This window comes from Pseudoliparis swirei, chromosome 2, assembly GCF_029220125.1.
Source record: "Pseudoliparis swirei isolate HS2019 ecotype Mariana Trench chromosome 2, NWPU_hadal_v1, whole genome shotgun sequence".
In the NCBI taxonomy this organism is placed as follows: domain Eukaryota; kingdom Metazoa; phylum Chordata; class Actinopteri; order Perciformes; family Liparidae; genus Pseudoliparis; species Pseudoliparis swirei.
In genome coordinates this window covers 18148155-18172348 of record NC_079389.1, presented here as the reverse complement: position 1 = coordinate 18172348, position 24194 = coordinate 18148155, and the positions used below count along the sequence as shown (strand labels likewise).

The 24194-nt window shown below is 45.3% G+C and overlaps 1 protein-coding gene and 1 long non-coding RNA gene across 8 annotated transcripts in view; one reads left to right on the top strand and one right to left on the bottom strand.

Annotated features, from left to right (window-relative positions):
* dgkh (diacylglycerol kinase, eta) overlaps positions 1 to 24194 on the bottom strand; it is a 58383-nt gene that overhangs the window by 33711 nt on the left and 478 nt on the right. For 6 of the 7 annotated variants that reach the window (XM_056426208.1, XM_056426240.1, XM_056426198.1 and 3 more), the window contains exons 1-3: positions 23119 to 23515; positions 10034 to 10144; positions 6434 to 6514 (exon numbers count right to left, since the gene is read on the bottom strand). In XM_056426208.1, the coding sequence (XP_056282183.1) occupies positions 6434 to 6514; positions 10034 to 10144; positions 23119 to 23400 (474 nt within the window). In that variant the 5' untranslated portion in view covers positions 23401 to 23515. Of the gene's footprint in view, positions 1 to 6433; positions 6515 to 10033; positions 10145 to 23118; positions 23516 to 24194 lie in introns of those variants that run through there. The other variant, XM_056426218.1, reaches the window with a different exon arrangement.
* On the top strand, positions 5652 to 9845 carry LOC130201322 (uncharacterized). The gene is made up of 3 exons (XR_008833165.1): positions 5652 to 5831; positions 8087 to 8302; positions 8385 to 9845. It is a non-coding gene; the product is annotated as an uncharacterized LOC130201322 (long non-coding RNA).

Genomic DNA, 24194 nt, shown 5'->3' with positions numbered 1-24194 from the left:
TTGGAACTCAAAGTGTCCCTTATGTTATCTCGATTCACCTCAGAGAGAGAGAGGGGTGAGGCTCAACACACACACACACACAGAGGACAATATCACGCTACTTAATATGTATCTCCCAGCAGTGACGCTGATGCTTCCTCTCCCCTCCACGATGAATGCTATTTCGACACAGATTTCCTCTCTGAATTTTTAAAAAGTTCAAAACTGGTCTGGTGTGCAGGATGAATTTAGCGGTGAGATTCCAACCAATTTAGCATCCGTGTGCCAAGTGCGAAGGAGAACCGCGGGGGCCGACGAGAAAAACGCAAATGGCCCCTATAGAGCGAGTGTTTGGTTTGTCCCCTCTGGGCCACTGTAGAAGCGTGGCGGCCAGTTCCGTGGAGAGGAACCGCTCCATATGTAGACATAAACGGCTCATTCTCGGATAACTTTATTCATACACAAAAGAAAACATACTTCTTCATATCATGTTCTATTTAAAGTCAACTAATATATGCTACACACACACACTGTACCTTTAATTGTATTTGTTTATTTTCCACCTCAATCTAAATTAATCTTTCCATATTTCGTCTGTCGTCCTCTCAGCAAAAGGGAAAATTGGTTTAATTAGCATTCCCTTTTGTGAACGACAATGTGAAATTGTGGGAGAGGAACGGTCTGTTTATTGTCCGTATCACTGTGTGCTGCACACTATTTGTTGTGTTTCTTCTTCTTCTCCGACAAATTGCATATTGATTTTTTTTCGCCACGCTGTTCCGGGCCTTTTATCCACCGTCATTTGAAGCCATATATTGGTGCTTTGTTCTATTCTTCAATTACACCCATTTTGGCGATAATTGGATAAATGTCAGACTGTGCGATCCACACATCCTGTGGACCGAACGCAGCGCCATTAGTCCACGACAAACGGAGTGAACGAGGGCAAAGGAAATCAGATTCTCCTCCCTGTGAAGGATTCGGTGACAAAGTAAATCTTCAGAGGGAGATTCTCCCCCGCGTCCCTCTCTCTCTCTCTCTCTATTCTGTTCTGCCTGTTGAGAGCAGCAGCACCTGAGGCTCCGACAAGGTGTGGAAAACAGCAGGTGCACAACAAACACCATGTGTGTGTGTCTGTGTGTATGTGTGTATGTGTGTGTGTGTGTGTGTGTGTGTGTGTGCAAGAGTGTATCGTGCACGTTGGGGCATTAGGATATCTGCTGAAAGAAATCTCTGCATGAAGGTCACTGTTACCGGGACAACCGTCCGGTTTACAGCCACATGATGCCACCAGGCAAAGTTTCCCAAACAGCATTTTAAAGATTTTAAAAAATTGTTTTGTCTTCACATTGATTGTGACGATTCCTCTGATATTAATTAGATTTTTGCTGTTTATAAGTGTGGGTGTAACCTCTGTATATTGAATGGCCCGTCAATCATTTTTGGGGGAGGTAAACGGCCTCTGATCACACGTTACGGATTTAAATGGCCCGGGTTTCCGTTTTCTTTACACCTCGGATTTTACATCGACGCGAGTCACACGCCTCCCTCGTCGGCCGTTTGTGTGAAAAAAGGGCATTTTGTAACGATCAAATACATTTTCTGCATAAACGATCAAATGTGCGACGACCAGCTGCCGCCGTCACAGATTAATCTCCCGTTTGGAGAGCGAGAAGACGAGATGGAAAATGTGCATTTCCCCACGAGAAGGTCAGAATCTGGTTACAGCTGGTGAGGCTGAGCGAGGCGTCTCTGTGGGAATCTCATCGGGAGGAACGCTGACCAGCAGTTTTGTTGACTGCAGCATTCGTTCCCCGCACAATGAAAAGAGCATCCGTTGATCGTAGTTTGGGGAAATGCAACACGTTCTGTGTTTGTAGCACCGAGTATAACAAACTGTCAATGACAGAAAGTAGACAATGTGGTGTGACTGTTATTCTCTTTTTTTACTCGTGTATTTTCTGTATGGAGTATCTTGAGCACCCACCTGACAACCCAGTCCCAGATGAATCACCTTAATCAATCCATTCCAAAGACCTCTAATCAATATCTGGTTCCGCCTCAGAACTGAATCTCTCCATAAAGTCGAGATGAACGCTGTGTTTTTGTGGGTGTGATTATCACCCTCTCCTCGCCCTCCTCTCGATATTAAAGCTAATCACGTTAGCATCTTTCCTCCATATTCTTTAGAAAGCAGACACAACAACTCCCAAATTACTGAAAGTGTGTGGCAAGAAAATATATGTGTGTGTGTGTGTGTGTGTATTCTTTCCGAATATAGGCCTACGAGAAGAGGATATATGCTGTTCTCCCCCTCTTTCTCTCTCTTCAGAGAATTGTATGTTTTTTCTCAGCCGTTAATCACAATACAGATTTCCACCAGGAACAGCATGGATTACTGTGTGTGTGTGTGTGTGTGTGTGTGTACACACATTGGCAAATTGATCCCTTTGGACATAGATCACCATGCCTCTCTGCTGGCCATGCGCGTGTGATTTTCTATGTGTGTGTGTGTGTGTGTCTTGTGTCTGGAACAGGTTAGTGATAAGATTGGTTGCTAGGGGAAACAGGAACGGCTGTTTCCAAAAATGGCTCTAGGCATCCCTCAAGCGTGGAAAACCTCCCATGATGACTGACCTTCAGAGCTGAATATATCAGATGTGTGTGTGTGTGTGTGTGTGTGTGTAATGACAAGTGGCCTCTTTGATCAACATCCTCTTCTCTCAATGACGAGAACATGTAATTATAAGCCTCATGAGCGCTTATTTTTGGTGGAGGCAAACCGCCAAAAGATTAACTGATAATGAGGGACACCCATCACTGTTTACACACACAAACAGAAACACACATGCACTCGCACAAACACACACACACACACAGGGTTGGTGACGGCGGTGCCCAGATCCAGCATCCCAATGGGACTTGGTGGAGGTGGAGGCCGCGGTGACGGAGAGCCGTCACAGCTGCTCTCCTCCTGACAGACGCTCCTCTCGTCAAGCACACGACGGCAAGTCGGAGCGCCGGTTGTCCACGATTTGAGTTTCCTCGAGTTTTCCTACTCGTGGATTTCAAGTGGACAGTTATCAGCGAGCCAATCCAAGCGAGTCGGCGTCCCTGCAGAGAGTCTGTAACAAGTTCCTGGTTTGGCCTGAGCTCTCCCTCCCTCACGTGGACCTCAAGGTGCTCCCTGGCGCCACCGACTCATCATATAATCTCGCAGCCTCCTTTTCAACATGCACGATGAGACAGTAGCTCTAGATGTGAACGCCGAACGCTGCAGTTTATCTCACACACACACATATATACTTTCCCATCGATGTGCCAACGCAGTCATGAATAATACATGCACGCCTCTACACACGCACGGCCACATGCACAGTTGTTTTCATCCATGTTTGTTCAGCAGCTTTATGCTGGAAATTAAAAAGATCCTTTCAACATTACACTCCGGTTGCATTTATTAATCTTATACAACAATGTATATCTTTATTCCTCCTGTTAAATTAATAAATACATTTAAAAAAATAAAAAACAGTAGTTTGCATGTGTACACGCTGGAGAAAAGGAGTGAAATTATTACCTTCTCTAATCGAGAGGGTCACAATTTATTTTCAGCCAAAAAATTTGAGAATATACCGGGGACCCCATACGGTTTGAATAATTTAATGTAGCCTGTTAAATAACATATTTGGAATCGTAATAATGTAGACGCATCAGAAATACATGAAAACAAAACCGGTTTGTAGATTATTTCTTTCAGGGATTTTTACATAGTCTATGAACTATTATACTCTAGATATTAATAATATAAATATTTGTCGAACTATTAAAAAATAATATATATATATATGTAAATATAAATAAAGATAATTCCAATGAACAAAGATGAAAACTTTCCCCTACACTTTAAGAATAACTGCTCTAATCAGTACAAGTGACATTTAAGTATTTCCTATGTTGCTGATTGCCTGCCTGCCCCCCCCCCCCCTCCTTAGCAACACACTCTGTAACTAGAACGGGCACTCGGTAGAGCGCATACCTTCGCATATCACATGATTGGGCATTGAATTATGAACATTTTAGCATTAGTTGCATGCCAATTGGATAAAAATTGACCACGCTATGGTAAAAAGAAGATGTTGAACCTTTTCATGACCTTGACCTTTGACCCGATCGATCCCAAAATCTAATCAAATGGTCCCCGGATAATAACCAATCATCCCACCAAATTTCATGTGATTCGGTTGTATACTTTTTGAGTTATGAGAGTAACACGCATACAAATAAATAAATAAATACACGGCGATCAAAACATAACCTTCCGCATTTTCAATGCGAAGGTAATAAACACCTGCATGCACACTACACACACCGAGCTGCAGAGCTGCAACACGGACAAGCACAAACAACAATCTCAGCTCCGGCACGACTCCAACCCGCCGACCGAGTAGCACCGACCTGCATCGAAGAGGCCGGCAGCATCACTCATCCTCAGCGGGCCGACCGACACGCAGACAGACGGGCAGACAGACACGCAGACAGACGGGCAGACAGACACGCAGACAGACGGGCAGACAGACGGGCAGACAGACGGGCAGACAGACGGGCAGACAGATGCGCAGACAGACGGGCAGACAGACGGGCAGACACAGCGAGAGGCAGAGAGACCGGTGATGGCTGCACAGCCACAGCCAAGCCCTACAACGCGACCTCTGCAGTGGTCTCTCTCTCTCCCTCTCTGTTGTGATCACAAAGCCCGGTCTCCCCCTGCCGGTGTACGTGACTGTCTGGGTCGATGCATCACACAGATTTTGAATGTGTGTGTGTGTGTGTGTCGGCGTTGCCGGTGATCCGTCGCTCAGCGCGTCGCGTTACCTTCAGGTTTCAACCGTTCCCCCTCGCTCAGTGCCGCCGTCCTGTCTTCATTTCCTGTCCATCTCTCCCTCGTTCCCTATGCATCTGACTTCCCTCTCCCTCGCTTCTTGCTGCTCTCTCTCTCTATCTCCTCCTCTTTTGCCCCCCGGGGGGAGCATGTATAACGCAGTCAACGACGGTGTGACGTCACTCCAGGATTTCCTCCACTGCTCTACCTTGCCCCCTTCGCCATCTTAAACTGCTCTGCAGTCATTCCCCCATCAACCATTCATTCAACGTGCTCTACTTTTGTCGTGCCCTTCATACTTCATACCTCACGTCGTCCGTATACAGCATTCTCTCCACCGCATTTTGTCTTTACTTCCCTTTTTGTGCCGTTGTCTTTCCCTCCTTACTCACCCCCTCGTCTCCCTCCTAGCCCACTTTCTCTCACCATCTTAGTGGGATGCTGATGCTCACGAAGGGACACGGAGATCCCCTCTAAACCTTTATCTCGGCATGTTTAATAAACCTGGCAAAACACACACACACACACCACAGTCACGGCTGCACGAACATGCTGCAGACACATGCAGCAGGCCCACTGTAATCTTATTGATGAATATGGCAGACGCTAAGCCATCCCAGGGACTCAGTGAAGCGTTTCAAGGCGCTGCTAAAAATAGCGGCGTGCTCTCCTCCGGGCTCCGTTCTGCTGCCTACCTCCTCCCCCTCCTTGTTTCTTTTTATAGCAACACCCGGGGAGAGACATTTATAGAGAGGACAGGGCACCACTCTCTCTCTCTCTCTCTCTCACTGTCTGTTTTTGTCCTCGTTGCTTATTATACCCACGCTCATTTTCCTCCCCCTCCCCCACACACAGGCTCACGCAGCTCATTCTTTTCCCGGGATCGAGCATTTGCCGCAACGCCGCTTTGTTGTTCTGCTGGCAAACGTGTGAGTAAATCATCGGAGGGTAACAGTCAGACATCCGGCCGGTAAGGATCATCGAACCGTCTCCGCCCCCAGAAAGAAAACAAGCTTATTTTCCTAAAATGGTGAAATCATTTCTTTAACCCGCCTGTTACCTTCACATTTACTAACATATTTTACCCTCGGGGTCAATTTGACCCCAGCAATTAAAACCTCCAGAAAATTATTAGAATTAATATTGTTTTCCAAGTTTAAGTGTGAGGTACTTTATGTTTGTTTGTTGACTACCTAAATAGCCCTTTAAATATATTAAAAAGTTTATATTTCTTTTATGTTTGACAGTGAAAAACAGCCTGGTGTCAAATTGACCCCAAAGAACACCGACATTAAACATTGAATGGGGTCAAATTGACCCGAGAGGTAACAGGAGGGTCAAGGTACCACCAGAAAAAAATGTAATTGTTGCCTCACACATAGGCATGTAAACAATTGTTTCTGTAAAGCCCTTCAACCAACTGCAACATACAACAATGAAGTGAAAATAAAAAAGAATCCTCTGAATATATCCATCGTGGCTCTGCACTACGGGGATGGAGACCACGGCCCCCTCTCCCCGCTCGGCACGTCGCGTCAGTGTTTGGATGGGAAGACTGCGAGATGCACTCACGGTGAAGCTGTTGTTGACATTCTTTGTGCTGGACTCTGCAACGCTGGCATCCGACAGGTCCACCTCGTCGAAGATAAGGGACTGCAGAGGAGAGGAGATGAGGGGGAGGGAACAAAAGAGAGCAGGAGAATTAGCCTTTCGGACAATGTTTTTTTGGGAACAGAGGTTTGAACTTAGCTTATTGTCACGCACACTAGGCCATGAGGTGAACTGTGATTGGCTGTGACCGCCGTGACCGCAGCGAAGCAGGCCTTAGATGAAGAGGTGGAGCCTCTCAGGACTGAATGGAAGCGGCTGAGTGATCATGAGAAATATGATTCTGATATCAAATATGTAACCAACTATATTCAAATAATACACAACTTCCCAAATACCTCTAATACATACCCTAAAATGGAGTAAAAAATAAAGGAAACGGCAGTTATTTACGTTATATTTAAACCAATTAACCAATTTAAACTTGGTAGACCATAGGTTATGTTTTATGACGGGGATCTGAACTTGAAAAAGTGGTTTCATCGGCTGGAATCAATTCATATTTGATTTGATTGAAGTGGATGATGTTAAGGGCTTAATCAAGAGTGGAGGGAAAGCCGATGGCGCTGGTCAAGAACAATGAGTCCAGCTTCTACTGTCCCCCGTAGGGATAACACCATTTGTTCCATCACAACGGCGCTCCACTGTAAACCGACGCCGTTGTGAGAATTTCCCTCCGCCGTTCCCTTTGTTTTGACGCTGTACCTCGATGAGAGTCGTGCGACTCACAGGACGGTGAAGGCCGATGTGCTTTCATGGCGTTTCTATGTGGAGCGGACTCGAAGCAGACAAGACGGGGAGGAGAGGAGACGACAAACAGGAACACGATATCCTAACAGGGCCGGGATGCGTAAGGCACACAGCTGGGCTCTTAAAGGACCACGGGCCAAAAGAGAAACGATGCTGTCAAAGGAATGCCCTCTGACTCTGTGTGTGTGTGTGTGTGTGTGAGAGGAGTGAGCTACTGCAGCTGTCAGAGGAAATGCCCAGTTAACAAAACTCTCCCCATGACTGGCGGGAGAGGGACACCAGCCAACGCTTACTGTGTGTGTGTATGTGTGTGTGTGTGTGTGTGTGTGTGTGTGTGTGTGCGTGGAGGGAGCATGTGTCTCAGCACTTCCACATATGCCTTCAAGTGCGTGCGAATGTGAGCATGGAGTGTCAGTCAAGAGGGCCTAAGTATGAACGACATGCCAACACACACACACCCCCACACACACACACCATCTCCTTTGTCATGGCGCTCTTGGCAGCTCTACCATTGCATCACATGTGCATATGTATGTGGGCGATAACTTTTCTTCGGTTCCTTTTACACACTTCTTCTCCCTCTAACTCACTCACCACACCACTGGCCCTGACACAGACACACTGTGTGTGTGTGTGTGTGTGTGTGTGGTACACAACATGCTCCACTGTCTTGAGGGAAGCGATAATGAAAGCTGACAGGGAACAAAGACGAGCGCCTAGACCCTGGGTTACCCATAGATCCAGAGCTCCGCTCAGAGGCTACATCTCAACAGGTCTCCTGTCTCCTCAGAGTTCTCTCTCCTTTCGCTTCACCCCCCCCCCCCCCCTCGACAAGGCCTGAACGTGTTGTTTACCGTTGATTTCTAGGTGAGAGAGGCGAGAGGAGCCGATAGGACGAGCTGCAGTGCTGAGATGTAGCCTCCCTGATGGATCGACGAGGAGGTCAGGCTTCCTCAGCACAGAGCGGCGCGGCCAGCCAGGCCACCTCGGAGACACCAGAGTGGGCGGACGTGTAGGGAATGGGCACTTATCTATCGAGGCAAACGTCTCCGTCTGGCCAAGACCGAGAGAACACGCTCACTTGTAAGGCTCCAGTCACAAATGACTCATCCTCACAACGTGTATATATATACATATATATATATACTTTTTTTCCTTCTTCCAGCATGGCCATCAAGAGACTTTAAGCTGCACGGGCAGGACAAGCAACACACAGTGTGTTCTATCGGTTGTTTCCAGACTATATACAGTGCATCGATGTCATATGGTGACGCTGGACAATCCGTCCAAAACGTTTGGATGAGTGAACATTGTTGGAAGGGTTTCCTTTCCTTTAATTCACCTTCAAAATGTCTTCCCCGCCCCTAAAAGTTATATTTTTGACTTGACCCAGTTGCTCCATATGACATGAATGCAGCACCACCATGTACAGGTGAATGGTTAAGCTGCTGCTGCTGGTCTGGACCCTGGCTGTGCTGTGCTGACCCGAATTCTCACTAGGCCTTCCTCAGATCCGCTGGCACCCAGAGGTGGAGGGGAGTGTCGCGCGCCCGTCCAGCACACGGACAGAACTCTCCAGCACACGCGACTCCGGGACACTCTGCGCAGCGCCCGCTCCTGCCAGTGTGCCAGGGCACTGCCAGACTGGCGCGCGTGCACATACACATACACATACACACATGTTCAAGACCAGGAAGATGAGAAGATTAGAAGCAAAAGGGGAAAGAGATTAAGAGTAAAAAGTCCAAAACAAAAATGTCCTTAAAATACTTTAGATATTTCATAAAACTCATGCGAACTGCGAACAGCTACTCTGGTCAAAGGTGACAAAATACCAGCAACTCTAAAGCCCACTAATTAAAACATCATATCACCAGATCAGTTGCTAGGAAACAAGCAGATGCTGCAGGAAGTTACTGGTGAAAAAACTGACCGTATGAAACAAATAAGATGTGGCGTGTTACTAAGTGAGCTTCACCGGGGCTTTAAAATATTTGCACAGAGCCAGCAGCTTCCCCCTGTTCCTTTGTGCTAAGCTAAGCTAAGCTAACTGGCGGCTGGCTATATAAAAACTATGGGTGCACGTGTTGGCAACGGAAGAACCATCCAGGCGCGTCAGCAAGCTTTAAACATTGAATTAACGCGGTTACAGCCATCACAGCGTCTGGTTTCTGCACGTTCGGTTCTCTGGATCGACATTCCAACCGGCAAATTCTACAGAATTTCAATTGTTCATGTATTGGACCTGGAGAGTCAATTTGTTTCGCTTGTATTTGCAAGTTCTTGCATAGTTTATAACGCCCTGTTCTGTGTCTTCTCTGTGTCTCCTTGATTGGTTAATTACCTTCACCTGCCCTCAGCCACCCTTGTCTCGTTAGTGTCTCATGCCGTACACCTGTGTTTTTCCCCCCTATATATTGTGCAAGTCTTTCCCTTGTCTTCTGGTGGTTTGTTGTCTTTATCTGTCTCATAGTGTCTCTGTTTTGATCTCTCATTCCCAGTCTTTGTTCGATGGTGATTCCTAGTTTTTTTGTAGCCGCTTTCGAGCCAGAGTTCTTATGTTATACCTTTTCTTGGAGTAAAGTCTTTTGTTTCGCTTTAAACCTGGAGTCCAGCCTGTTCTTCTGCACCTGAGCCTCACCCCGTGACAAATCTGTGACATAGCGTGGCATGCTAACGTACTCGGTACCGACGTGGCCAAACTGCGGCGTCATTGTGAACAAACTTCAAAAGAGCCTTTTACTGTACGTACATGAGGGGCGTCAACCTCATCTGACGCTAATAAGCACGTATTTCCAAAATAAGGAAGCTTACCTTGGCGTCTTTGGCGTAGTAGAGCGTTCGGCCTCTCAGTTTGAAGTAGCGCTTTTTCCACCTCTGGAACGAGCTGGTCTGTTTCAGCAACAGTCCCTCCTTTATACTCGTCTGGAGGGAGAAGAGACACAAGGAACAGATTGTCAAACTTTTATGGTATCGGTGAAAAAGTTCCATCACAAAAGAACACAAAGCGTCCGACTGGGGCGCTGCATCAGATGCAGACCACCCTCTTGGTTTTATCGACAGGAAACTGTTAAGATAAAACAAAAAAAAGGGTGTACTGTTTATACGCACGTGTGTGTATGTGTATCTGAGCAGTAAATTCATGCATGGGAGAAAAGGAACAGGCCAAAGAGTGGAGAAGAAAGGAGAACACACACACACACACCTCTGAAGAGCTATAAACACACATCACTCTTACTCAACCCCCGTTGCATGGGCCAGAGAGAGAGAGAGAAAATTTAAAAAAAGAACGATGGATGTAGAAGTAGAGAGAGAGAAAGAAAAAAGAAAAAGAAAAGCGAAAAAGAGGTATGGGGGGAGGGCGAGGACGACGTCCCATTGACTGCTTCTGCTGCCTCGGCCATCTGTTGAACTCGGAGGAACTCGACTAAGATAGATAGATAGATAGATATATACTTTATTAATCCCCAAGGGGAAATTTGTCGAGTCAGTAGCAGCAACACACAAGAATAAAAAACCAAAACACAAAATATAAGAAGGGTTAGGGTGATCTGGCAAGAGGTGAACTGTTGTAGAGCCTCATAGCCGTCGGCAGGAATGTTCTCCTGTATCTCTCCTTGTGGCAGCGGAGCGTGAGGAGACGTCTGGAGAAAGTACTCCTCTGTCTCCTCTGTCTTCTACCAATGCAAGTTTGACAGTCTAAAAACAGACTCGGGTCATCACGTAATTACTTCATGAACGTCCAACGTCCGTGGTCGTTTTGAAAGCAAGGGAGAGGAGGAGGGCGAGGAGGAGGGAGCGGAGGAGGGAGCGGAGGAGGAGAAAAACGCTGTATAGTTGCCACAGGGGGAGAGACAGTCATGACTTAGACTTTATACTTGAGTGAAAAGAATGTAGTTGTGCTTCGGGTTCTAGTTTCACTCTGTCCAAACCCTGAGTATGGAACAAAAAATGCCCACTATTTCTGGTGAAATATTACAGTGTGCAAACACTGCGTCAGCGTGAATATCCCACAAAGCAATGCACTGGTGGCAGAAAGCTCTCCGACGACAATAACGCTTGTATGTAAGTGTAAGTGTAAGATTCCACCTTTCTCGATTCAAAGGAATAGTCCATACCTTCTGTTCACTCAAACAAAAGTATGTGGAATCTTAGTACGCGTCTGCAGCAATTTGTTTCCGTGGGAACCGCTGGGGAATTTACCGACATTTATTTAAATGAAAATATTAGAGATTGACGCTTTAAAAGAATGACGGAAAAACAGAAAGACGTCACAAAGAAATAGATATTCCTCTCTCCTATAGAGCCAGTGTGTGTGTGTGCGTGTGTGTGTGTGTGTGCGTGTGTGAGAGTCCCATCAAATCAAACCATGCATCTTTCCATGGGCGACACAGTACACACACTCATCATCATTACGACCACCATCATCTTGCACGCATTAACACACACAAAGCACACAATGGGCATACAGAGCAAATACTGTGAGACATGGAACAGTGGACATGGAAAAGATAAAACATACAGGCACACACACACACACACACACACACACACGGATGGAAATGCGATGTGGAGGAACATAATTCTCTCTGGGCACACAGAGGAGAGCTGGGGCACACACACACACACACACACGCACACATGTAGAGTCTATTTATAGCGAAGGAAGGCTGCTCTCTGAGGGGAGAATTACAAACAGAGACAGGGGCCCGAAGCTGACATCCTGCCCACCAGCTGTGTCAACTTAAACACAGAAAACACTGCTAGCACAGGCTACGCGCTGTATACACACTCACTGGCATGCCACAGCGGATGAAGCAGGCGCACATGCAGAGCCTTCACTTCAGGAGTTCTTACAGGCTCGGTCCACCCAAACATATCTTCTCAATTACCCCAGTAGAATTACTCGCTACGGTCTTGTCATATCTTTGTCGGAGGTTTCTGCCTCCACAGATGAACAAGAGAGGGGGAACACAAATGGAAAAAAAAGTGATTCACGATTAAAAGCAGAATGGTCTTTTGCATGAAATAAAGTGTGCTGAGGAAACTACAAATTGCCCAGGAAGGAGCTGCAGGAGTAGTCTTACACCGCCCTATAGGAACAAACGAAGGCCACATGCAGAGTAACTCACTTTAAGCTCAGATGCATTCTTCGACAATAGAATTAAGTCCACTAATCCCAAGTGTTTACGCAGTCAAATGACTTCCCGAGAGCAGCAGATGAACACCAAACCATGTTCCCTCTCCCAAAAACAGTTGTTCATCACACCATCAATCATTGGAACAGCTCCCCTCTTTACGCGCACGTCCATCCAACAGCAAGTCCTCATTCAAATACCATTTACGAATGAATTATTCAAGCAGGTGATCGATAGTCTGGTGTTGGTAGTGTGTAAATGGTTTGCTCTCGTTCCCCAGCGATGGCCCTCAAGGCTAATTCATAAGCCTACTTAATTAAAGATGATGTAAGTTACTGTGCGAGGAATGAATGGGAACTGCCGTTTTCTGCATAAAACACAATTAGAGGTGAACATATCGGAAGCTCAACAAAGCGTAAAGCAAGTGTGATGGCGTTCAAAGTGTAAAATGATTACGGTGTATGGCTGTCGATCCCTTGGAAGATTAGCTGGTGCCATTAACAGTAACACCAGCTAATGGGGATCCTTTTTGCTGAATGAATACACGATTCATTGAGAAAACAAGTAATAGATCTATTGCTAAAAAAAAGGTTTTAGCCTTAGTTTCTATTTTACTATTAGTCCCAATGTGATTCCTGGGAAATTATGACCGTGTTTCTGGAAAGACATACTGATGAAAAGTGTCATTAAATCTAATTATTGCAACATAAATTAAATTACTGTCAAATTAGTTGCAGGAGCATAAACCGCAGAGCAGATACAGAAACAGTATCTCAAAACCCGACTGAATCGAAATGATCTGCCTTGATAAATACCACGAGACGCAAGAGAGAAAATGTGTGTTCTTTGTTTTGTTTTTACGGTGTAGTTATGTTTAGGAGTGTGTTGTATCACTGGGTGAGATATCCCTACATGTCAAGCTCCAAAAAAAGCCTACACTTCCCATAATGCAACTTGATAGCATCTCTCATGACACCCTTTCACCCCAGTTATGTCAAATGGGGATTATTTAAGAGATGTCCCTTTGTTCATTGTCTTACATTTTTAAAAGCTCTCTATGAAGCCACATCAAATGTTATTCTGTAACTGTTTTCTCAATCTGAGCAGTACTCAAGTGGAGTGGCCCTTCAATAAAAGGCGACTTACAGAAGATCCCTGATGGAATTCAAGTGGATCCATCGAAAAGAAAGTAAAGACTACTTTAAGTTCAGTATAATGAAGCACTTGCGATTCAAATTAGGCCCGTGTCAAACCAAATGTTCCCGTAAAGGTCATTAGTGTTTGCCTGTTTGGACATAATTGATCACTATTGGAAAAAACACAACAGGAAGAAGGCACACTGCACATTCTGACACAGCTGTCTACCTACACTAATTCCCTGCTTCTCTTTCCTCAAGTACGGCCTGAAGATGAAATTCCTGTGGTGGATTAAGGTGAAATACCTAAATACTCACTTCCCTATAAGGGCTTTTTGCTGCTTCCCCGCGACTATAATCAAAGTGGGACTGAAAAACAGCAGCATGGCGGATGAAGTCATCCCCTCATTTCAACACGCCGGCTACAGAAGAAAAGCGGAAGCTTAAGAGTCGTGGATGGATTGCTGAACGGGCCTACCGGGCACAAGCCCGGGGGTCCAAAGTGCCCAAAGACACTCAAAATGACAACAAAGAAACATAAAACAACTAAAAGGATACACGAAAAGACAACAAAGAGACCAAAACAGCTACAGATAGATGCAAAACAGCTGCAAAGAGACTCACAAGGTTTGAGAAAAGGTGCCAAACAACCTTAAAGAGATGCGAAATGACTACAAAGAGACACAAAACAACCTCAAATACATTCAGAATTACTATAAAAAGATCAAAGCAACAACAAAGAAATGCGAAATGACTATAAAGAGACACAAAACAACCTCAAATAGATGCAAAACGACTCCAAAGAGACACAAGAAAAACTCAAATAGATGCAATACAACTACAGAGACACAAAATAACCTCAAAAAGATGCAAAATGACTACAAAGAGACACAAAACGACCTCAAATAGATGCAAAAGGACTACAAAGAGACACAAAACAACCTCAAAAGATGCACAATGACTACAAAGAGACACAAAACAACCTCAAATAGATGCAAACCAACTACACAGAGACACAAAACAACCTCAAATAGATGCAAAATGACTATAAAAAGACCAAAGCAACCATAAAGAGATGCAAAATTACTATAAAGTCAAATCAACCACAGAGTGATGCTCGATGACTTCAAAGAGACCAGAAAGAGCGCGCTCAGTTTCTCTTGAGACCACAACACACACCGTTTAAGAACATGAACGTATACACACATTTCAGGCCGAATCCAAACGTGATACGAGGGACGCAGTGATGAAGTTTAACGAACACCTCGTGGCTGATTGAGACAGACACACACGGAGTCGGTGACCGTGCGAGTCCCTGCACAGCAGAGCATGAGCTCCATTGGTATTCAGGGGTCAATGAAAGCGCTTCTCAAGCACTTCTCAAGCTCCCTCAAACTCCTTCAAGCTCCTGAAAAGCAAAAGTTCCAAGAGTCTCAAAAACGTAATTCTTACCACAAGAATGTTTCGAGAATGATTCACTTTGTCCCCACAGGAATCAAAATACACTAGCGTTCAAAAGTTTGGGGTCACTTAGAAATGTCTGTATTTTTCAAAGAAAAGCACTGTTTTTTCAATAAAGATAACATTAATCAAAAATACACTCTCTACATTGTTAATGTGGTAAATGACTATTCTAGGTGGAAACGTCTGGTTTCTAATGAAATATCTCCATAGGTGTATAGAGGCCCATTTCCATCAACGATCACTCCAGTGTTCTAATGGTACATTGTGTTTGCTAATCGCCTTAGAAGACTAATGTCTGATTAGAAAACCCTTGTGCAATTATGTTAGCACAGCTGAAAACAGTTATGCTGGTGATATAAGCTATACAACTGGCCTTCCTTTGAGCTTGAAGTTTGAAGAACAAAATTAATACTTCAAATATTAATCATTATTTCTAACCTTGTCAATGTCTTGACTATATTTTCTATTCAATTTTCAATTCATTTGATAAATAAAAGTGAGTTTTCATGGAAGACACAAAATTGTCTGGATGACCCCAAACTTTTGAACGGTAGTGTATATTGTCTCTTATTTTATGTTTTGATCATGATATGATACAATACAATGACACAATATGACGATCGTTTACAGATTTAAAGGAATTTTAGTTTATGTGACTTGTTGGTTGTTTCTTTGTCCTCCGAACCACAAAGGTCGCGATCCAGTCTTGGGACCCATGTCGATGAAACACCCGATCGTGGTGAAAATCTCGCTTTAAAAGGAGTGTATTAAAATTACATTCCTAACCTTTAAAAACATGACCGTTGAAACTTTGTGCGAACCCTTTAGTATTATTTGTGTTTTAATCTTCAGGGGAAACAACCCACAGTGGTAACGCTGCTGTACAGTGGTTGCTTTGTGCTTCACGTCATCTTCAGCAAACAGACAGAAATTCCTCGCGGCCTTGTTTGGAATGACGACGTCTGAGATTACGTCCTCGTGCAAAAAGTGTCCCAATAGAAAGTTTCAGCCTCCGAGGTCCCAGAAGTGAAACTCACATCCTCTCCGCCCGGCCCGAGCAGCCCGGAGTGGTTTTGCTCCAATTTGAGCGTTCTATTTTCTATTTTGTCCCTCCTTGGCCTCCATAGTTCCTTTCCTTGTCTTCATCTCCTTCCTGTTGCCAAGTAGGCCAGAAGTGATCTATAAATAGTCCGCCTGCTTGCCTCCGTTGCGCCGCTCTTCTCTTCTGCTAAATTGTGAGACACGGAGCGAGTCCTGTGGCCGAGAGAAATGAGTAACCTGAGCCCCATGTACTTTACACACACACACACACACACACACACACACTTATACAATGAACAAAGGTACAGGCGGTTCAAATGAGTGCAGCAGCTGTGGTTGGTGGATAAGAGCGGAGCAGGAGTTCCCTGGGAGGCTAAATGAAGTGAGCAGAGCAGGCGACGTCCTGTCTTTGACAAACAGGCCGGCTAACAGTTAATCCCCGTCGCGAGTCCATATCGTACGGACCTCGTCATCCATGAACTAAAGCTCGGGCTAACTACACTCACCAACAGACTCCCTTAAAACTAACGGTCCAGCCTCTCTCTCTGAGGTTAGAGCTCCAGAGCGCCGTGTCCTAAACCAATTACCCGTCCCTTCTGGGCCTCGCTGAGGTTTCTTTCTCATTATTCTGATGAAAAAATAAATCCCCCTTCATCGGTTAGCTTAATTGTTTTCTAAGTGTTTTAACGCAAAGAGCACGGGTTGAAGATTCTTGAGACGAAAAGCCTTTGGAGAGTGACGGGGCTGCTAAGGTCGTCCTTCATATTGGGGATTGCAAGTCGTAGTGATCCACCAATGTTAAAAGCCCCGAGTCATTCTGTGATGATATGATCACGCCGCAACTTATCATTATTGTTGTTGTTCATGAATCTGTTGTTTATCAATCAATCAATCGATTAATCATCCAATCTAAGACATGAGGAGATAGAGCAAGGAGTGTCGATCCGAGTGTCACGAAATCCAAGGTGCCATCTTCACATGTCGTATTTTGTCAAAAAGCCAAAGATGTTGTATACTAAATATCAAAATAGTTGCGGCAGATGAAGAGTATTTCATTAATTGAGTCACCAGACATAAATATTAGTTTGACGCTCTTCCCAATTCCTCTGTATGATTGTTTAAGCTCAAATAGGGAGATTATTTCTCTCTGGGTATTACATATGTACTCCGTTTACAGATGTTTATGATCAACTGGATTCAATCCAAAACAAAAACTGAAGCGTGTGGTTTTTACAGGGGAGTTGCGTTTTCTATTTCTTGGCCAGACGCAGTGACTTGCTGGAGTCTCGTGGTCATCGTGAGGTTGCCAGGCAACCGGCAGACACTCCCAACACTTTACGGATTAAATAAACAAGACGGGCTGAGAGGCGGGATTACTTCACTGGCTGCAGGGTGCAATAGGGCGGGGCCATATGGCCCAAATCTCCTCTCCCGTTTAAAGTAATTTTGTATCTTGATGACAATATATATCAAAACATAGAATGTTTTCTGTTAATTAATTAAATAAATGGTCTATATGAAATTACCACATGGTAATAACCTATTTAGTATACAAATTAAATACATGACAATTGAAAAGTACTAAATCTTCATTCATTTAAAAGGTACATGGGGGAGCATTTAAGGGGATCTAATAAGAAGAATGCAATATAATATTAACATATATATTTATATATATATATATATATATATATGTGTGTGTTCTTTGGTGTATATTCACCTGAAAATAACATGTATGTGCTCGTTACCTGAGAATAAGCTTTGTATCCCCACATACAGAGCCATGTTTCTACAGTTGTAACAGCATGTTCTGTTTCTCCTGTGTTCTGTGTCTCCTCTGTGTCTTCTCTGTCTTAATTGTTTAATTCCCTGCACCTGGCCTCAGCCACTCTTGTCTCGTTAGTCTGATGTCGTACACCTGTGTTTCCCCCCTATATATTGTGTCAGTCTTTCCCTTGTCTGTTGTCGGATTGTCGTCTCTGGTTCCGAGTCCTTTTCCCGTCGTCCTGTCCTGGTTCTGCCTGTTGACCCTGCCTGCCCCAAACCTGGATTCTCTGCCTGCCCCTTTTGGGCCTTGTTTTTTTGAAAACTGTTTTGCCTCATTAAAGAGTGCTTTTTTGTTATTTATATTGCGTCCAGCCTGTCACTCTGCGGCTGAGCCTAACCCCGTCACAAGAACCTGACACAGTAGGTCAGAACGGATAAAACAAACACCGACTCCAGATAGGGACACTCAGTATTTTGGTGTGTTTTCCCATAAATCTGCAACCTCACCTCAAGATCTAGCTTAATAATGCTCCCTAGACCTTTGATTAAGAACATGTGTCACAAATAGTAAAGAATATAAAAAACCTTATCAGGTAGACGCTGTTTACATGTTGCCAATAGTTTGAGTTAACGACACTGGGTTGTTCCCATTAGCACAACATGATTTCATTGACGATGAAACATCCGATTGAATTATCGCCCGGCCCTAGCCTTATAGTGAACAGACAGCAACAAAGCAAAAAAAGATAATTCCCAAAATGTCAATTTCTGTAATGAACAGGGGCAACTGGACTAAACTAATCCCTCTGGAATGCCAACCAGCTTGAGGCAGACGTGTGAGAGTCTTGGCCACCGCAAGCTCTGTATCCCAAATATGAGGCCTCCGCTAGTGCTGCTGCTGAGGGAGCTAACGTCGGGGCTTCTTCCCCACCAACATAACAACGTCTCACTAACACAGAACCAGGGTCTCGCGGGACACTTTGATATTTATCCGCATCAGCTCGCCTGAGGAAAAAAACAAAACGAACCCCTATCCCCCGTCTGGCAATTCCAACCCATTACTGATAAGACTATACTGCCGTGACTGGAATCGGTCAGTCCATAAAGAAGATTGCTTATCTGTCCGCGGTTTTAGCGGACGCCGGCTGGCTGCTGAGAAGCCTCGCTGTCTTCGGAATCATCCCACGCAGTTATTATCCGTTATACCTCCATTACCGACTCATTTGTCATCTCGGAGTAAGACTGGAGTGCTTGTGGAGCCAGAACAATCAAGTCTTTTATAGACCAGCGCTGAATCTCTCTCTCCATTTCCTCCTCTGCCATGTCTATGCATATTTGTGCTCTCTGTCGGGTGTAATTGTAACTCTGTATCCTTCCTCCTCCGACTCCCACCGCATGCTAAAACTTCACGACGGTGATGGGAAAATTACAATCCAGTTGTTGGGGAAAGGGGCAATTCCCTTGTCTGCGATCTCCTTTGTGCAAGTGGACCACGTACACAGCGAGCCGCACACGTGTCAAGTGTTGTTGTTGAGGCCAGCAATTTACACTCGATTACCTCAATTAGATTCAGCTCCTGCTTTGGACAGAATAAGGACTCAAACTTTACATCTCGCCACGATGGATCACGCGCCATAATTGTGTACAGTTAAGATCTCTGCAACGCGAGAGAGCGAAAAGGCCGACTGACAAAGAAGGAGGCGGGGCCGCAGAAGCAGAGGTACCCTTTATAGCGCTGTCCCATTTCTTCAAGCCATCCTCATGCAACAAATCTCCTGTTTAAGTATAGTCTCTTCATGGTGCAAGTGTATGGCAATCTTTCGGAAAAAAAGGAGGAACAAGTGTTTTTCCACCATTTTCTCAATAGGTAGTAGTGGTCACCAGCGTGGGCAGAGGCCACTGCTCTTGGAGGAAGGCTTCGGGTACGTGTTCCCCCTCCTTAGGCTTACCTATTTGAGATATATGAAATTAAATGGGCAGCGATCAGCATGTGGATGTTGTGTCATCGACCCAACGCTGCCACTTGAAACAGGTCTCTCTTCCAAACAAGGATTTCCAAAAGACTTCCTGGTTATATAAAGTTTACATAAACTAGACAATATCCACCAATTGACTCGATCCAAAGCTAGTCATACAAAATGTCCGCCTCGCTTCCCATAGATGTAAATCACAGCGTGTGTCACTTCTTCCAATGGACCGAAGATGAGAATCCTCAACGGTGCCTCCTTCAAACCCTCGCCGAAAGGTGCGTTCACACCAAAAGCGGAACTATTTTTTCGCGCGACCGAATCCCATGAAAAGTCAACGTACAGACGCGTGTGGCTGCGATAGACGCGATATTTTCCCGGGCGGCGCGTTTGGGGCGACGCGATGTGGGCGTCGCGTTTTCAGCGGCGCAATTTTAGCCCCGAGTTGAAATATTTCAACTTTGAGGCGGTCATCTCGCAACTCGGGCCAATCGGCTCTCGAGTTCCGCTCTCGTAGCGCTGGAAGCGGAAGTCTTTCAGACGTAACGGTAACTTCATCGGTGAAAGTGACCGAGCTGAGTGAGCCTACGAGTGATGTCATGTGGGATGTCCACGACAAATATAAAGCAGAACTAGTGGTTAGTTATTCTGGTGGATGAAGGAGATGATAACGGTCTTTACGGAGACGAGACACTGAGATAAGCCCCGCCCCTCGCGGAGCGTCTCGACGCTTATGGCGTGAACACGGCGAACGGTCGAGCGAGTAAACTCACGCATTTTGGGCGACGAGAAAAATAGTTTTGCTTTTGGTGTGAACGCACCTTTACTCAGCCTCAGCGACCTGATCTGGGTTATTTCATGGCGCCCCTGAGGAGCGTTGCCAGTGTCGTGGACAGCGGCGCGCTCCGGTACGCCATCAGCTCTGCTTTTAATCACACAGCTACAGAATTAGTCACAAGTTTATAAGCTCTCCTCAGCACACCCTGAGGAGGGGAGAGAAGAACCTGTGAAAAGACGATTCCACCTCAAATATCTGAGCACCGCGTAGTCTGATTCGACCAGATGTTTTGTGTGTGTGTTCCTCTATGCCTGAAATGCATCGACAATAAAAAAGTGTAGTGCGGTCATGACACGATGGAGGAAGAGAGAATTGACGGTGTTTGGTGCCCATATGATAAGAGCATCAAGTTCCCTTCATGTGCGGTTAAATCCCATTACTTTCTGTCTGAAAGGAAGAGAACATCAGGCAGTGATGAGCGATACCCGATATCTCATCTCTGCTTCCGCCAACAGTTCAACAACAACAAAAAACAACTATTCTCAGCTGCCAACATATTGATTTTCCATTATGGGTTTATAAGTGGCTATTAACGATGAAATGTGAGCCACAAATAGATTTCAGTTGCATCATTTCCGGTACCGACTAGAGACAGAGACACAAGGACAGCGCCCAAGTTACAGTTCTCTTCTGTCAGGGAAGAAAACTTTCACTGGTAAAATATCCAGCGAGAAAAAACGAAAGAAAAAAAAAACATTTTAAGAATTTCACTAAAATTGTTGTAAAATAAACTTGTTTTCTCATTTATTTTTTCAGATGTTTTCGAATTTATTCTCGGCAAAAAAATGTTTCAATAAATGCGTCGTTAAATTGTAGGGTTCAGCAAACTTGCTGGCTCTTGCTTCCCACTCCTTGTCTGCTTGTTTTATACTGGCATCTTCTCCCAAAACTGACACTAAATGGAAGCCCAGCAAGGACAAAGCTGAGAAGACAGTCGACCCCCCCCCCCCCCCCACACACACACACACACACAACCAGCTGTCTCACCTTGCCATGGAGTCGGCCAATAAGGGACGGAAGATGTGGTTGTCTGTGGCAACCAAAGGACCAGAGAGATAGCGGACGGAGAGGGATGGACACGGACAATGTGATGGCCAAGCGTACACATGCATGTCCACACACACACACACACGCACACACGCACACACACGCACACACACACACTGAGTAAACAACCCAGTGGAACAACACTCAGTGAGTCAGTGCCTGCATGATCCATTAGCAACTCTCCGCACACATAAAAAACCTGCTGACCCACGTGACAACTCTGAGACCTTTAGTAGCACGACGTGTTCACACTATTGTGCTACCAGCCTGAACTGTTTATCATGTGACATGTAGCCTGCTGGATATGGTTTGCGAGGACAAATTCATCCTAATAATGATCCCTTTCACTATACGTACACTCGTACTGCAGTCAGCGTGCTCCCCATGACTCACATCAACACTGACTTTCATGCACTTTTAGAACTCCTGCCGCATCTTGAAAAGGGGGCAACAGGTGAGCAGAGAGTCACAGCGCGCACGGAAAAACCAGCTAGAATCGGTCAACAAACATCAGCTGTTTGGGCGACAGTGATCAGCTGTGTTTACACTTCTTTATTACATCACCCCTTTAGGCGGGCTCTTGATTGAGTGCAACATGATATCGCTGTAACTGTCAACTGATGGATAGCAATCAATCACAGCTTTGGTGATCTATTATGTATCATGCATCAGGTGAAAGAAACACACGTTGGTGTGAGGAAAGAACTTTCCAAATACGCTTCATCAACATTGGGTGTATATTTGATGACATCTTTTTCTCCAATTTGTAAATAAAACAATGCAAATAAATGCATTGCAAAAAATTATGATTTCTATCCAACCGTGCAGCATATCCTTCAGGAAGCACTACATACTCACTCACTGGTGGGGGAGTGGGGGGTGGGGGGGATTTGCATATGAATGGTATGGCCAGACACGTATCTAAATATACCCGCATTCTGAATAATGTAGACGGGGCAGTCAATAATTAAGTGGATCTATTGGTGTGGGAGGACGGCACTCATTTGCTGTGTAAAAGACAAGTGGGCCAAGAAAGCTTAGGTGTCAAGAGGTAACAATTAGCGCAGCATCTTTTTACTCCGTCCTGCACGTCAAACACAGAGACACACAGAGCCGACTAAACAAAACAACTCCCCTTTTCATACACACACTTGTACATGTCATCAACGATGTCAAACTGACATTGTGCATGAAGAGAGGAGGAAATATGTGTTTGTGGGTTTTCTTAAAATCCATCAAATAAGTTGTATCCTTATTGAAGTATGTTCTTCATATAGGTACGCGCTTAAACATAAGAAACAAAAAGAAGACTAAAGTGCAACAGGTTAAAACTTTTTCTGTGCATTTTTTAATTCCAAGCTACATCTTAAAAAAGTCGTGGAAGAGGGACAATAGGAGCCTTGATAAGACCACCAACACTGAGGGGCTTCACTGGTACCTGGGACACCGACAACCCCCCCCCCCCCCCATTCAGCAGGACAAAGAGACCGCCGTGTCTTACCTTGCTCCTAATCTGGCCCGAGGTGGACACTTTCCGGATGAGTTTCTGGGGGCCTTCCTGCTCCGCTTCGCTGTCAGACGACTCGTCCGCGGCACCGGAGCCGGCGACCGCCCCCACCACATGGGCATGGATCCCCGCCGCGGACACCGGCCCTTTCTCCGGTTCCTGCCGAGGGGAGAGATCAAACCAGTCGGGGTTAGCCTGCGCCCGCTCCGCCGCTCCCTTCCTCTCCCGGAGGCGAGAGCTGCTCAGCGGCCGCGACGCGTCTCTCTTCGCTGTCATCTCGCGCTGTCGAGCTGTGTTTTTTTTTTCCTCCTTTTTTTCTGGAGCGTGTGTGCGCGCGCGTGCGCGTGCGTGCGTTTGTGTGGGCTGGTAGGAGATGCATAGGGGATGTAGCACGTCGCGGCACATAGGGGATGGGCTCCACAACACATAACCCCCTCCCTCCCTCTCTCTCTCTCTCTCTCTCTCTCCAGTCCCCGCTCGGTTGATGGCGGTGGCTCCAGCCAGCCGTTCACGCTGAGGCTAAAGACCGCCTGATCAAGCCCGTTACCCCGCGGACATGGCGTGGCACGGCTGACCCTAGCGGCGGTCGAGCAGCAGCAGCGCAGACAAAACGAGGAGAACCACAAACTACTAGGATCAACTTGTTGTGAATTAAACACAAAATATAAACGTCACAATAAATCAATAGCAATCTGCACACTTGGGAGAATAACATGATGTCGCCTATACCAATTATAGGCACTCTTTCATGATTTGCCTATTTTATTCTGTTATTTTATACTGACACGTGAGACAGTCATGTCGTTTATTGTTTCACTCAACACATTAAATAAATACAAATCCCAAGATTTGTTATTGACAGTATTTACTCTTGTTCTAAATGCAACTAGTGTTCATGTGGACGCGAAAGACTATACATACATTGTACATGCAGCTGGTAAGATCAGGTGCAGCTTATAGACTACATTATTTGATATACGTGGAAAAAATATAGAAATATCTCCGCTGAACTATTTCATCTGATAATAAACGTCACTACGAATTGTTTAAAAAAAGCCAAGGAATTGGGC